This window comes from Procambarus clarkii, chromosome 39 (assembly GCF_040958095.1).
Source record: "Procambarus clarkii isolate CNS0578487 chromosome 39, FALCON_Pclarkii_2.0, whole genome shotgun sequence".
NCBI lineage: Eukaryota > Metazoa > Arthropoda > Malacostraca > Decapoda > Cambaridae > Procambarus > Procambarus clarkii.
The window spans coordinates 1,273,931-1,290,311 of record NC_091188.1 but is presented as its reverse complement, the minus strand read 5'-3'; the positions used below and the strand labels follow the sequence as shown (position 1 = coordinate 1,290,311).

The 16,381-nt window shown below is 36.7% G+C and overlaps 1 protein-coding gene across 1 annotated transcript; it reads right to left on the bottom strand.

Moving 5' to 3' along the window:
• Positions 1–450: 450 nt before the first annotated feature.
• Positions 451–14,923, bottom strand: LOC123760355 (putative protein-lysine deacylase ABHD14B). Its single transcript, XM_045745977.2, has 7 exons — positions 14,680–14,923; positions 14,362–14,513; positions 11,623–11,787; positions 9,271–9,405; positions 7,393–7,564; positions 6,339–6,559; positions 451–990 (listed from the first exon to the last, which is right to left on the bottom strand). Exons 3-7 carry the CDS (start codon positions 11,785–11,787, stop codon positions 790–792), a joined length of 894 nt encoding a protein of 297 aa, XP_045601933.1. The 5' UTR covers positions 14,362–14,513; positions 14,680–14,923; the 3' UTR covers positions 451–789.
• Between the last annotated feature and the right edge of the window lie 1,458 nt (positions 14,924–16,381).

The window sequence follows — 16,381 nt, the reverse complement described above, 5'->3', positions numbered from 1 at the left end:
ATGGTGGAATTCAGACTGCCTACTTTACCCTGTGTACAGCAGAATCTGTTTGAAAAAGCCACTGATGTGGCCCATAATGTTGTTGATTCTGTTAAACAGGAGAGTTTGAGATCTTATGTATCCACTTTCAATGTTACCACACCTCTGCCCCATATCTAAGGAGGGGGGGGGGACGAAAGAGAATGAAAAATGCTGATAAAGTCACCACTGCCACTATGCTACCAATACCTCTGCTACAAAAACTAAAGTCTCTGAAGTTCAGATAATTTTTTAGCTGCAACCAGTTAATCTACACATTTTTACATTATCCTTTAGTTATGACAGTATTTTAGGGTATCAACATGCAAATAATATCCCAGAACAACATACACCAGGCCCAAAATTACACCACGACAGTAACTGATCAAATCATCATACAAATGCAACCCTTGTATCAAAATAATAGGAAACTGTATCTTAAGAGCTTTATTTAAAATTTCTCAAGTCTTATACAAACTAGGTAATATCACAATCACTAAACTAAAGAAAAAAATTATTTAGTGCATTTCCTTCACAACACCTTAACTAAATTTGCAGCAAAGAGTAACTCCATATACAGAAATTAATTGTAACCATTAGGTTACTGATGAAATGTGAATATTGTTTAATGAACTCATAATTAACTATTCTGGGATTATCCTTCCTAAATTATTAAACATGTTTATGAATATGAAAAATATAGTGTAAGTTAAGTAATAAATGCCACAATATTTTCCAATGCTCATACAAATCAACAAATGCATAGTTACATTATGCTGCAGCTCTATGGGCATGAACTTGCTTGATGAAATTATACAAGAGAGTGTGAAACAAATCAGGATTATCAAGGTAAGCTGGGTGTCTTGCTCCAGGTATTTCCACATGCTGAGATGAGGGAATGTTCAACAAGTCATTACGAGATGTATGGCCAAGTTTTTGGTCCTTCTCTCCATAGATGATGAGTGTAGGAATCTGATAATAAATATTGCAGAGAAATTTAGAGACAAAACTTTATTAAATGATCATTTGTAATTTCAATTTGGTATTACAAATCTCAATTTGTAATACCGTTTAACTTTAAATTGTCTTAAGGCTTTGTATGAAAGATTTTCAGTAATACAGTATAATCTGTACAAATTGTGCTTTGTTATGTATAGCACGCCTATATATAGCTTACTCTATAACAAATAAACTACTAGTTCACTCAGTTGACTTTAATGTATGGAAATTCCTTAAGCAGCTAAATGGATATACAGTATTAAAGTTCAACTGGCAGCAGAATCAAGTACTGTATATACTGTACACTATACTGTACCAGTAAGGTAAAATTTGAGCTAGAATATTTGACATGTAGACAAATCTCATACTGAAGCAATAAAACTGCCCAAGTACTGTATACTTTAGGACATCTATCAAGTATTTTTGTACCATTGTAGTTGTATACCTGTACAAACCAATAAGCTTACTGCATCATATACAAATAAACATGAGAGGGTAAGTGCCAAGAGATATTTTGAGATTACACAAGATTGTTATTTTTACATTCTTGCAAAGCTACTAACACGCATAATGTTTTGGGCAGAAAGGAAGAAATTAAAAAGGAGGGGGGGCTAAGAGAACATTAGTGTATGGACAAAGACAGGGACACACGGTAGCACATTATATCTTAGGCTGTGAAAAAAATTGAGGTATTTAGATATAAATCTAAACTCACTCTGCATGAAATGACAAACCATCTTACATATTACAAAATGATAAAATATCTGAAATTCTTGTACTGTATCCATGTTTAGTTTTTAGTAAATAAATACACCAGAAACATGAGGGAAGCAGAGCAGCAGTTTGGAAATGACTGTGGCAAAAGTAAACATACAAGAATATGTTTACATACAAGAGTAAGGAAGAAGCAGTGTAGCGTGAAAACTTCTTAATAATAATAATAATAATAATAATATACAGCAGCTTTTCTATGATCCTGTAATGCCCCCATATCTAAAATAGTTATGCACTAGCAAAAAGACCTACCATCAATGTACAATGATTAATTATAAATACTGTACATGGGTAAAGTGGGAAAATCTTTAACTAGCTGACATTATAATTACAAGATGTGCAAGAGAGATGTAACTGGTAATGTAATAATATCCGCTGAGGACTGATAAAGACCTTTTGTGCCCTCTGTAATATTTTTCTTGCACTTCCACTCACAGGACGAGTATGGAATGCATAATAAACTAGCAACCTCCAGCAGCAACAAACAATCGTGGAAGTGGAATACTCGGTCAAGTTGTACAGACGTAATTTAGTTTTCCATTCCCTGTACAAGTGGAATGCATTGAAATGGTTGCTGAAGGCAATTTCATCCACAACTTCAAGAAAAAATCTGATGAAAACAATGTTGAGCGCGGTAATCAGCACACCAGGTATAAACGGCTAGGAGGCAGGGCATAAAGAGCTAGATTTCACTCCCCTGTAGTCGCTGATAGACAAGCCCTCACAAACATGATCATCTTTAACTCATCTTGCCATAATAGTTATCGCCTCACTTCATGTTTCCTCAATCCCCATCACCCCCCACTTTGATTACTGCATTTATAATGGATTTTATAAGAGAAATGTATCTAAATATCATGAAAACCAAACATGGATTCTACAACTTATGACCCTACATGGTGGTCTATATCAATCACATTACCATATAGAAAATCATGACTTCAAATCATTATAGCATTTCCTCTTTGGCGAGTACAACAGTTATATACTGTACTGAATAACAGTTAAGCTTTAAATTTTGTATGCATAGTACTGTAGTTCTGAAATCTCTTGCATATAATTTTTGAAGACCTATACTTGAAAATTATGTCTTACCTTTAAATTTTAAACTGCAACTGCTTATTGATTCCTACAACTTACCAGTAAATTTTGCAAAAACTGCACAGGTATTTCGTCCGTCGCATCCACAGCTATTGGCACAAACCCGTCTAATTCATGTGACTGAAGTGCCAACAGAGGGAGCGAGTAAACCCCAGAGAATGAAGGAGAAACCACAACACACGGAGGAAGGTCCAAGGCGATGAGGAAAGACTGAAGCCAAGTGCGTCTCAGCTCAGGACCCAGTTCATGCCGCCCACTATACCCAAACCCTGCACAATTAAGCCACTAAGACAAATGTGATGGCCTAAAAACCAATAATACCAGTAATATAAATTTGCAAAGCCAATTATCAAATCTAGTTTTTTTTAATACAAACATTTTATAAATACTGTGTTAGTAAAAAACTAAAGCTATAAAGTGAAAATCCGTGAGTGCAATTAATAGAAAAACCACTTCATTATATTAGTACAATACATTACAAGAAAGCAATCCTCAATATATGAAAATAATATTAATGTTTCAATTACAGACAATCAAGGGACATATCTATACTGTATATGACAACATCTCAATACAAATGCTAAAAATCATTACCACCACATTTCCCATTTACATAAATTGCTACATTTCTACATTTCTTATTTTTCCATGGGGTGGAACAGCATCAGCAACCACCTCCCTCTCGCCAAAGAAAAACACACACACACATTCGTTATATCATCCACATGTAAAACATAACTCCCGCACCCCAGCTATCATATACTCTACAACTTCCACCCAACATTGTCCTTTGCCATATCCTGTTGTGTTGATACCACACTTTTTCTGCTTCTTCACACACTTGCCATGTCTGCCCACCCTCTCCTACCTCAAATTTCAGGCAAATTCATTCACCTCGGTCTATTGTCCTCTATTCATTCAACATGCCACAACTGTCTCCATATGTTCTCAATCTCGTGATTTTGTGGCTTTTTTACTCCGCATCTCTTCCTTACATTTTCCTGCTTTAGTCTCTTCTAACACCACACATGCTTCTCCTATTTTCAATTGCTATTGCAACTTGATTTTTCATGTTCATACCACACCATTATCTATCACCAATACTTAAGAGTTGGGATTACCAACCCATGCAGCCCTTTGCCCACATTTATTCTAATCTGATTTTTTTCTAATAGGGGCTTTCACTGCACCAGTCACTTTCCTTCCCAGACTGACTTTTGCTTTCAACCTTCATTGCACAATTTACTCTTTTAGTAATAACATATCCCAGTTAAACTGATTGATCACTTACTACACTTCACTATTCACACTTATTTTACACACAATTTTCTTCCCTCTATTACAATTACTTTTTTCACACACAGCACAACTTTCTGTAGTGGAAAGGTGGTTGTAAGGATGGACATATCAAGAGATGTTTTGTCGCTAAGCCATCGAGTGACTCGCTCTACCCCACTCTCCCCAGGCAGGGCTCTGTCAGGGGCAAGGTGATGACACACAATGCTATAGTAGTATCTGCTAGCATGGATCCCCACAACATTATTTACCAAGATAATACATACAATTTTGTATAAATTTTATTAGTACCATATGTGTGTATGAAAGAATGAGTGCGACTGTAATTACGTGTCATTACAGGACGAGAGCTACACTCGTCTACACTACACTCCCATTTCCCCAGTGTTCAGTCATATGATGCTTTGAAACTATACTGATGGCTTTTGATCAACTTCTCACTTAACTTGTTTCAAACGTCTACCACTCAGTTTGCAAAAGTGAACTTTCTAATGATTTGTTGTCTTTTGGCTGTTTCCTTAGTTTGAACCTATGTCCTCATGTTCTTGAAAGGGCAATTTTCAAAATTTCTTCTTTGACAATTTTGTCAATTCTCATTTTGTGCACAGTGATCATATCGCCTCTTTTTCTTGTCTTCTATCTCTGGAAAAAATAAGGCCTCTAACTTTTCCTCGTAACTTGTTTTTAAGTTCCAGAACTGATTTAGTTGCAGGTCTTCATGCTTTTTCCATTTATTAATGTGCTTCTTGACATGTGAGCACAATACAACTGCTGCATATTCCAACTTTGGTCTCACAGTTGTAAACAATTTCTTTAATATATTTCCATCCAGATATTTAAAAGCGATTTTAAAGTTGAAAAGCATAGTACTGTACTGTATATGCTCCTTGCACAATGTTCTTTATGTGGTCCTTGGGTGACAGTTTTTATTCAGAACCGTGTCTAGATCTCTCTATCATACTTCTTTAAAGATTTTTCATATAATTTGAAGGTTGTGTGTGGCCTATTTTATCTTAATCCACATTAGTATGGATAATGTGGCACTTATTTACATTAAATTCCATTTGCCAAGTATTGCTCCACTTATTTTGTTCAGGTCTTCTTGAAGGGCATGACAGTCTTCCAAGTTTCTTATCTTCCCTAGTAGCTAGGCATCATCAGTATCAGCAAATCAATGTATCATTCTCAATCTGTTTGACTTGCATTGTAGTCTAACCACTTCACTAGAAAATACCTATATGACTCAATATGATAAAGCTGTAAAAGGTTTTCCATTTGAAGATATAGAAATTGAACAAGTCCTCAACAAGTCAATAATAAACAAAAAGCAACTCAAATAAATTAACAGAATAAAAACCAGAAAACACCCAAGGGACAACAAAATAGACAGAAGCTAATGTAAAAAGCCACAAAGCAGCAGCAAATCATGCCTGTCAGCTGCTTGGTAACCCATCATAATTACACTTACCTTGAAGGCTGAAGCTCTAGCCTTTTCCAAGACATGGGGGAAACTGTACTGTATATAGTAGCAACTCTACTTCCTTTTCAACTAACGGCAAAATTTAATTACAGTACAGGTGGATTCTTTTTCTTTAACTCTTGGACTTTAAGTTTCATTCATTAGTTAATTCTTTAATCATGCAGTTGGAAGAAATAAAAACAGTTTTAAAATACACTTACCTTTTTAATAACAAAACTCAAGAGCGTCATTTAAGTAACATTTAAGGATTGATTGAAATAGATTAAAACTGCAACTATGTAGGATTTAAGAGAAATACAGTATCATATGCAACTTTTTAAATGCAGGTATGAAAATAAATTCAGTACAGTTTAAACTGAAGATTATATTCATGATTCAACTAAACAGGGATCAGCACACCATACAAAACTCCTCACAGATCCTGGTCATGGCTTATAAGGCAGCCAAGTATTAGGTAGAATTCAAATGTCTGCGTACAATTTCACATGAAAATGTAACCCCTGAGAAAGGGAAGATCTCAGGAAAAAAACAAAATATGAATAGGAAAGAAACAAAACAAAATTTCCTCTTAATGAAATTAAAATTTGAATGGCACTAGTAAGAAAAACAAAAATCAAATATACGACGATTTCATACACACCGATTTTTGCAGATGAATATATTTACTGACCTTCAACTCTGGGGCCCTGTCAACAATCTTGTTGGTACCGACAGGAGCAACTGGCACGTATCCACCGACATCTTGAGGATATTTCATGATGAATGGGATGGAGAACCTACCACTCATTGAGGGAGAGACCAGTATGGGCTTGGAGACCTTTTTGGTGCTCATAAAGGTGTGCAGATAATCAGCTGGATCACTTGGATCTACACTTTTGGACTCCCCAAAGCCTTGTAAATCAAACAAAATAAATGTAAGCAAAAATAAACAAACAATAAATAATTGCAATAAACAAATTAAAATAAATTAGATTCTACATACACTGCATCATTTCATTCCAAGGTGTAAAACAAAAAAATAATTTTCAAAAATAATGGAAACTTTTAATGAAGGGAAAAGTTTAATTAGCATAACAAGGTAAATCACTTTCTCAGGAGCTTTGTAATGAGCAAACGTTAAACAAATAATCCAACTGGTGACTTCCCACAGTCACGGGACACACAAACGAGGCACAGCTGTCAAGATGAATGTAAAAGCGGTTTGGTTACACACACGCCACCCCTTCCATACACTAGAATCATGTTTCATCACATTCCACTGAAAACTTCGCAAGTTGATTATTTACACAATTATAGACAGACTTAGTAATAACTATTTACCCCAAGTCTAACCAGTTCAGGGAAAAAATACTGTACTCTTACTTCATTGCAAACCAATCACACTCTGCATCATGAGTTCTTATACATGCTCGGCTTCATTCGGAAAACCTCTCCCTCAATTTATCAAAGATTCCTCCATACAATCATTACTGCCACACTTTACCCATAGCACTCAAGAAACTAAAGACCAACACTTATGCAAGCAAAGTTCACACTTTAGCCAATGGTACAATAAAAGGTTCTTTCATAACCATCTGGCACGGTGTTATTTTACCAAGCCTTTTAAAAAAAAATCCACATCTATTTTGTTTATTTCTCCTTATGTTAAGAAGACAGGTGTTCAATATAAACTGAACTCTGATTAATACAGTAAATTTGCACAAAGTCTAATGAGTTGCCCTCACCTGGTAAGTCAATAGCAATAACATGATGCCCCATAGCTGCTAAGAGGTTGATGGTGTTAAGGTCAAGCCAGGTTTTGGACTGAAATGCAGCACCATGTAGGAGCACAACCACCTCACCACTACTGCTCACACCTTCTGGAGGTAGAGCCTCACGGTAGAAGGTATTCGATCCCTAGAAATGACATAATATTAAATACAATAAAAAATTCACAGGCAAGTCAAAACAAACCGGCATAAATGTTATCTAACAAAGAAAGCAGTAAGGAACAAAGATGTAAAAACTGAATATTGGGCGAGGCAGTCCCTGAAAAATAAAAATGAATAAGATGGTTTAGAAATATACAACACATGCCAACATTAAAACATTTTATGGGTACAATGTCAGAGGAAAGACCAAAATAAAGAATGGCAGATACTTTGAGTTATAAATGAAAGAATGGGGTTAAGAATAATATATCCAAGTGATTGCAATTCATGGCCAGCACAAGAATCATAGCTGTCAGAACAAATGGCAGTGCACAACATAACGATGAAGAACTCTAGTAACAAAGAGGAAGACATTCACTCCAACTTACAAATTAAAATTACACACAAGTCCCATAGGCCTATCCATACTCGAGTCATCCTATTTCTAAAAGGAAATGGAGAAAATAAGTACAGTAATAGGCAAACTCACTACTAAGTATATTTTACTAGTTACTGTACCGATGCTTCACCTGCAACTGTCTTAGTATTTTAATTGTTACTTTTTTATTTATATACAGTACTGTATTCAAGAGTTCTTACATTCTTGTAAAGCCACTAGCACGCACAGCATTTCAGGCAGGTCCTTAATCCTATTTTTTTTCCCCCGGAATACAACCACCAAATCTTTATGCAACCAGGACACCCATTCACTGCTGGGTGAACAGAAGCTACAGTTAAGGATTGGTGCCCAGTCAATCTTTCCCGGTCAGGATACGAACCCAGAACAAAGCACTCAGAAAGCGCCAGGCGAGTGCTTTACCACTACACCACGGGGACCGCATGGCAATCAATTAATATCAATCATTATTCAGTGTACCGTATTGTTACTTGTGGCATGCAATATTACGTTTCCATCGCATTGGTATAACAGCGGGAAAACTTTTAGCATGATAGCCGACCTAATTCTTACTCATATCTAGGTTAACTATGTACTAGACAAATTTACACAACACTAAATTTGTAAATAAAACAAAAGTATCAATTAAAATATAACTAGGTATTTACTTCGGTATATATTTAAAACAAGTTTTGTTAATATTTTATCAAACTTCAGCATATGCCACTGATGCTGTTAATCAAATCTTTTTGAAGTGTTAAAGTTACGCAAGACGCTATCAATGTTCACCTAATATCACCTCGCAGGAAGCTTTGTCATCCATTTTTTATTGGACAATTGTTAAAGGAAAACCTAATTTAGGTGCTGTACTCTTAAAAGATAGTAAAACCTCACCACAGAGTGCTGGGCAAGTGGAGAGGGGAGGAGGAGCAAAGGATGGACAAGTTTAGTGTGATGTGATTAATAGTTTCAAATAGGTCATTAATGTAGATAAGAAAGAGGAGAGGGCCAAGTATACTGCCCTGAGGAACACCAATGTTGATGGGTAGAGTGGGAGAAATTGAATTATTCACAGAAACATACTGGAGGCTGTCAGTAAGGTAAGACTGAAGATATTGGAGGGAGTGACCTCTGACTCCATAATGATGTATTTTAAGAAGAAGGTTTTGGTGGTTGACAGTGTCAAAAGTTTACTAATTAAACAGTACTGAAGCATATTACATTTGACAAAATATTTGCAAACTAGTAATATTCCCTTGGATAGGTCTATAGCCTTAACTGTAAATATAAATTACCATTATATTTATTGTACTGTTGGTGACCTTCACCCTTGGAGCAGCATCAGTAACTTGGGATGGAATCTGCTCAGATTGGAAATCAAAGTTGCGCCAGAAACTAGGTTCAGCCATCGTCTTCCCACTAATATCACGCTGTAATTGATATGAAAAATTACAAAAAAATATGTAATTTTTTTTACATGATAATTTGATGAAAACAATATGGTTCAATATTTACTGATGATGTACCCGTTAGATTTTGACATACAAATAGCAGCTTTTACTTTTACTTCTAAAGCAGCAAGCAATATGATCTATAACATCTCCCACCAATAAGTCAGTAGAGCACAGTACACCCTTCCTTACACCATTCCATGAACACAGTGAAAAGGCAATGTATAAAAAAGAAGTGAAGTACTGTAGTACTGTACAGTACATCCTTAGACACCCAGTGGTAAATAGCTGGGATGGGACTTCAAGAGGCAATGTGGGGCAAACTATTCAAAATGTTCACAAACATTGATAATAAACACACAAGGACACCATAAGCACAGGTCTACTACTGCATCTACATATAGGCAAGACAGCATTTACTCCATTTCACTTTTTTCTATGTATCCATTATAGACCGACCCCCTCCTTCCTCCCTCCACCCAACCTGTTAACCTCTATACCAGTGTTGCTCAACCTTTGTATCCTCGAAATCAATCAGGTTGAACTTTATCTAAACACACACCGAATTCATTGTTAACTGACAGGAGATGATTTGTCTTTAGTATTGATACTGGTTAAATGAGAATAATTAAAAACAAAAATGACTCAAAAATACATTTGCATATAACTAGAATTAGCCTACTTATCACTATCTTTTGCAGAATCCATAGTTACCTTTGGGTTCCACAGAATCACAGTTGAAAAACCCTGCTCTGCTCTAAACATAAATTATCAAAGTACTGTACTTCATATTTAACTTCCAAAACAGTTTTTTTGTTACAAATGTCTTAAATCCTAAATACCAGCCCGAAAAATTTGCATATTTAAACCTTCATCAAACTCTAAAACTAATACAGTATTAGTGTTCACTTGCATGACACAACTTGAGTCATGTCCCTGGAACCCCATCTCAGGTACAGTACTTCACTATAATAATAGTGAAGTACTTGAGTTGTCAATGCAAATTAACATTTCCAAAGTATAACCTAATTTCCTACCATAAATATAGCTTTTTAATGAACTATACAAACCTTACTGATTCACTGAGCTGCTTCCTACTCACACAAGAGTCCAATACTGTTGATAAGAGGGTGTACGTGTCTATACCCTGTCATCACCATGACATGCTTTTTATTTGTATTTTTCTTACATGATGATACAATGGATTATTTGATTACAAATTGTTGATCAAGTGGTACATTCCTGCAAAGCTATTAAAGTGCATTCTGAATAGTCAATTTTGATTGTGAAATTTTAAAATATGAAATATCAATTTTGTCCAAAAATACATCACTACTGTAAACCCTTGCATTTAAAAAACTCTACAAGAGTGCCAGGCTTCTGTTATACCAAAGTTCCAATGCTTATGTCGATAACAAATGCAGATATTGAAGCCACAAGTGTCAGTGCAGCATGATCTGTTTGAATTTAATTTGAAGTTGTTTTTATGATAATGCACAGTTGTGCATTGTGGTGCTGGCTCCACCCCCCCCCCCTCTCTCCCACTCACAAAATTACTTTGATTTTCATCACCATCACTGTAGCTCATCCCAAATTAATTTTAATTTGAAGGAAGAAATTCTCTGAAACTTACTCTCTGGCAGGCATTGGCTGAGGGTTGGTGGGCATTGTGTTGAGGGTTGGTTGGTGTTGGGTATTAATGTAAAGAGTGCAGCATCTGTCAAGAACAGCATGCCCATAGCCTCAGTGACCAGCAACATGATTAGAAAAAATCCAAGACACAATGGCAGCTCTGAGTTTGAGTCCCAGAGAGGGAGGGTCAATGGGGCATATCTCCTTAACTGCTTGCCCCTGTTCACCCAGCAGTAATTGTAGGACATGGTTGTAAATCATTTGGTGGACTGTGCTTCACTGAGCACCCATAAGTTACTGGGAACCTGGATGTAAAGTAATTACGTAATTAAAGTTAAACTAAGTGATTACTATCAAAAGTACTAAAGTGATTAATGAATTGTGTTCCTGAAACACAAAGTACAATACGATTTCAATTAAGCTGTGGAAGGGAAAGATCAAGACTGCCAGTGTATAATTATATGCCATCTATAATATTCTAATAAATTATCACCCCTTTTCTCTCAGGGTTAATACCTCCCCACTGCATGGAAGTAAGAAACTGGGTAATGAATAATATCCAACCTTGTATGTCTTTGATAGCTGTTCGAATACTTTTCCTAATTTCTGCTGTCGTCCAGACGTGGTCAAAGCAGAGAAGACGAGGCAAATGGCAGCCACACCTGCTACCAGTGCCATCACACGAAATGGCGTCATTGGCAATTTTGGTAACATCAAACTAGGGGCCATCTGTCAAAACAACACAGTAGATTGCTACAATAAAAGCGAGTAACTTTATAACTTAATTAAATTAAGCCTATTCTCCAGCTTATAATAACACACATATGCTGCACTTCCTAGAGTATCAGAAAGCTTCTAATACCATGCCTTACAAAAGCCTAGTACTGTACAGTATAAAAAATGTAAATAAACTGGCTAGAGTAGAAATAAAATAGTCTGAATTGTGTAAGAGAACAAACACCAGGCAGGTAAAATATAGACGGCCATTGTGAAAGAAATCCAAGTGAAAAGGAAAAACTACGAGGTCACGAAGCTAAATCCTTTGTCTCTTACAATTTCTAATATACAGCCTCCCTTCTGACTTAAGAACATCTGATCATACATATGGCAATACAGTAAAATCCCCATTTTAGCCTCATGTCTTACTATATAGACCAATTCTGAAGTCAACACACATAACACTGTTTGCAATACACAAATTCAATTGTTCAACAAGGAAAAGTGCCTCAATAAGAGCCGACAAGATGAAGTGTGTTCATGGTTCACCAATGCCAGAAGACATGGCAGGATGTGCAGAATACCCCCGTTGAAAAACAGAGGTGCAACTGGTACTCTGAGAGAGAACTATCAACATCAGAGGTCCGAGACTGTTCAACACGCTTCCACTACACATAAGGGCATAACTAGCCGACCCCTCACAGTGTTCAAGAGAGAACTGGATAAGCACCTCCAAAGGATACCTGATCAACCAGGCTGTGACTCATACGTCAGGCTGCGAGCAGCCGCGTCCAACAGCCTGGTTGATCAGTCCGGCAACCAGGAGGCCTGGTCGACGACCGGGCCACGGAGACGCTAAGCCCCGGAAGCACCTCAAGGTAACCTCAAGGTATGCCTATGCATCACCACCTTTTATTGCTGCCATCATTATTAACTATACTTCTTAGCTCTTCAAAAAGCATCAAATCAGACAAGTAGGACAATTCAATCATTCAAAGTAAAGAAGACACAGCATTTCTTATATTATTTCCCCAAAATACTGTTATTTATATGCAACCTCTATCCAATCCATGCTTCTAGAAAAGCATTTCTAGATCATGTAATATTCAATCAAGTCATTTAACCTTAAAACTGTAATAAGTTAATATAATTAATATAATTAATATAAGTTAATAATAATTAATATACTGTACCTACAATTTTCTCTCATCTTCTTTTTTTCATGTCATGTAACTGTTATCATTTTTTTTGTCTATAAATTTTGCAAGTATTTACCTCCTTAAAATTTTCTTAGATTAAGGACCTGCCCGAAACGCTGCGCGTCCTAGTGGCTTTACAAGACTGTAATTACCATATTTGTATCCTCACATTCCTTATGTACATTCTTGTATGTGCATAAATAAATAAATAAATAAATAAATAAATAAATAAATAAATAAATAAAAGCAGCCACCTGGACACTGTAAATGGTACCATCAATTTGTAATGTAACTGAATAAAATGTCACCCATTGATTTAGTACCAAATATCTCTAATTATGCTCTCTTCAAACCCTCAAATTTAACTAACTAACCTTACCCAACCCGAGCTAACAATATGCTACAATATATACAGCTTTATGAGAGAATAGAGGAATCGAGTAAAAACAAAAGCTTAGTTTGTGTCAAAATTAAATTTATCGTTAGGTTAGGCATAGCAAGGCAGGTTTTTAAAACCGGTTGCATAGCCATCATGGGTACGAAGTGACCTTGAGTCAAGCCGAGCAGAGCTGAGCAGAGACAAGCAGAGACAAGCAGAGATGAGCAGAGACGAGCAGAGACGAGCAGAGACGAGCTGGGTTGGAAAAAGCAGGTTTTAAACGTCGCTAGCGAGATGTCTCGTGTAAAATTAGTTCACCAACTTATTTTAAAACCTATTTAATCTTAACACAGCCTTACCTATATTTTATTCATAAAATATGCATAAATAAGAACATTATATAGAGGTATATTTGAAGGTACTGAGAGTTGCATGTTAATTAAAGCCCCTAACATACCTGGAACATATCTGGAGAGGGTTTTGGGAGTAGTTCTACTTTGGCAATAATTTGGCAACAACGATGAAAGGCATTGGCCCATATTTGCAGTACATACAAATTAAAGGAACAGCAAAACAACTTTACTTAGCCTAATACAGTCTCACCTTGTAAGTTACTGCCTAACAAAACAACACACACTGTAAATTGCCCGCAACACTAAGCATGTTAGTGACTTTGCAACAATGTAAAAATACCAATTTAATGCAGTCAAACATACCTATTGTATCTTATTGTAAATAAATAATATTATTAGTAGTAGTAGTGGTATTATTATTATAATTATTATAGAGAATGACAATTAGCCCACGAGCCTTGTGTTAAGACCTGGACATGGACCCTTGGACCCCTGGACCCTTGGACCCTTGGACCACTGGACCCCTGGACCACTGGACCCTTGGACCCCTTGACCCCTGGACCCCTGGACCCCTTTACCCTTGGACCCTCGGACCCTTGGACCCTTGGACCCTCGGACCCCTGGAACCCTGGACCCCTGGACCTGGCTCCCTCACCTCTACGGGTCCTGGTGTACCACAAGGAGCTCCTCCAAGCACTGTGACAAGTCTGCTAAACACCTGTCACAAGTCAGGTGTTGGGACGCCCCCAGCCAGTCAGGAGACAGCTGCGCCTCGCAGGTGTTGTGATGACGTCACGGTAACGCTGCCTGCCACATGCTCATTAGACTCACAATTGTAATAAGACTTGGATTTATAAGACTTAAAAAAAGAAACATGTTACGGTGGTTATTTAGTAGGTATAATAATTGTATATTGTATAAGGTCATTAATTATAGCACAGTATTTCGGGCAAAACATTATAATTGTACTCACCTTCACTATGACTGTACTGTGCTCGTACTGTACTGTACTTGTACTCTGTACTGTACTGGTACTCTGTACTGTACTGGTACTCTGTACTGTACTGTACTTGTACTCTATACTGTACTGTACTTGTACTCTGCACTGTACTTGTACTCTGTACTGTACTGTACTTGTACTCTGTACTGTACTGTACTGTACTTGTACTCTGTACTGTACTGTACTTGTACTCTGTACTGTACTGTACTTGTACTTTATACTGTACTGTACGTGTACTGTACTCGTCCTTCACTATTCTCAGTTGTTCTTTCACTGTTATCTTCCTCCTGATATGGCTGATTGTAATTGAAAGTTTAAGAAAAATAATTTTCCGTGATCCTTTCTCGTTTTTAATGTTCAACAATGCGTCTATATTCAGTACCCTTCGTGCTTTGAAGATTACAATGAATAACAAACAAGAGGTTTCTGTATAGCTAATTTGGATCATATGGGATAAAACCGATCTGAATCAAGTAAAGATTTAGATTAACTTAATTTTTTATGACATGTCATCAAGAAATTTTGGATATATTTTACCATAATTACTTTCCACCCAGCTGTCAGGGCGCCTGACAGCTGGGTGGACAGCGGTTCGGATTCGTAGTCCTGAGGTTCCGGGATTGATCCCCGGTGGAGGCGGAAACAAATGGGCACAATGTTTCTTTCACCCTGATGCCCCTGTTACCTAGCAGTAAATAGGTACCTGGGAGTTAGACAGCTGCTATGGGCTGCTTCCTGGGGATGTGTAACAAAAAGGAGGCCTGGTCGAGGACTGGGCCGCGTGGACGCTAAGCCCCGAAATCGTCTCAAGATAACTAACTTAATTTGTATTTCCTCATACAATAAACATAAATTTACATTTTGTTGGGGAGGATCAACAAAATTAATAAAATAGAATGATAAATTTCAGCATATCTTGTTGGAGTGATCTGATGATTGAAGGGCTTCAGTTCTGTACATTTACCTAACCTAACCCTAAAATTGCTGTCCATGTTCTTGGCAAGGTCAGCTTAAACTGCCAGCAACTTAAGCTTTGTTGGTTCAAAGTCTATAATTTTCTGATCCTCTCAAATAACAAGAAATGTTTGTTTTATTCCTTTTTTCATTGGTATCTTATCAGCATTTTGCTCCACTTGAAGTAGATACAGATATCCTATTTCTTGATTATCACTGTTGGATAAATTAATAATTTTTCAACTCGAAGTCAGGTCACTGAATTTACTTGGCTATAATATTGCTTCTTCCTCTTCCACCTCACTGGTAATGGACTGGAGATTTTCATTTTAACTCAGTATACTACATCCTGGGTCATTAGTACCTTTTCTAATCAGTCAATAATATCCTGGCCTTCAAAATTCTCACCAACTTTATTGAAAATGCCATGGATCTCATCAGCAAATCCTTCAATTTTAAGTCTTCTTCCATCACATTAACCAGAACTGTTAGGAGTTTCAATCTTCAAATTTGTTTTTCTAACTCGGTATCCAGACCTTGTTCTTGCAACCCATTCTCGCACTTGCTTACAATCAATATTGGTTTATTTAATAAGTGCATATGTGACATACTAATTGATTGTGAATACTTTAGTTTACCTTGAAAAGCTTAATAGAAAACACCGACCTAACCTAACCTTCTTAGTATGTTAAGATAAGCATCTTATTGCTTCTTATTTGCA

Coding starts and splice junctions, on each gene's coding strand:
- LOC123760355 (XM_045745977.2), bottom strand. CDS start 11,787: ATGGCCCCTAGTTTGATGTTACCAAAATTGCCAATGACGCCATTTCGT. Junction 9,406..11,622: donor AGCTATCAAAGACATACAAG/GTTGGATATTAT, acceptor TATCAATTACAG/CGTGATATTAGTGGGAAGAC. Junction 6,560..7,392: donor TATTGCTATTGACTTACCAG/GTGAGGGCAACT, acceptor TTGATTTACAAG/GCTTTGGGGAGTCCAAAAGT.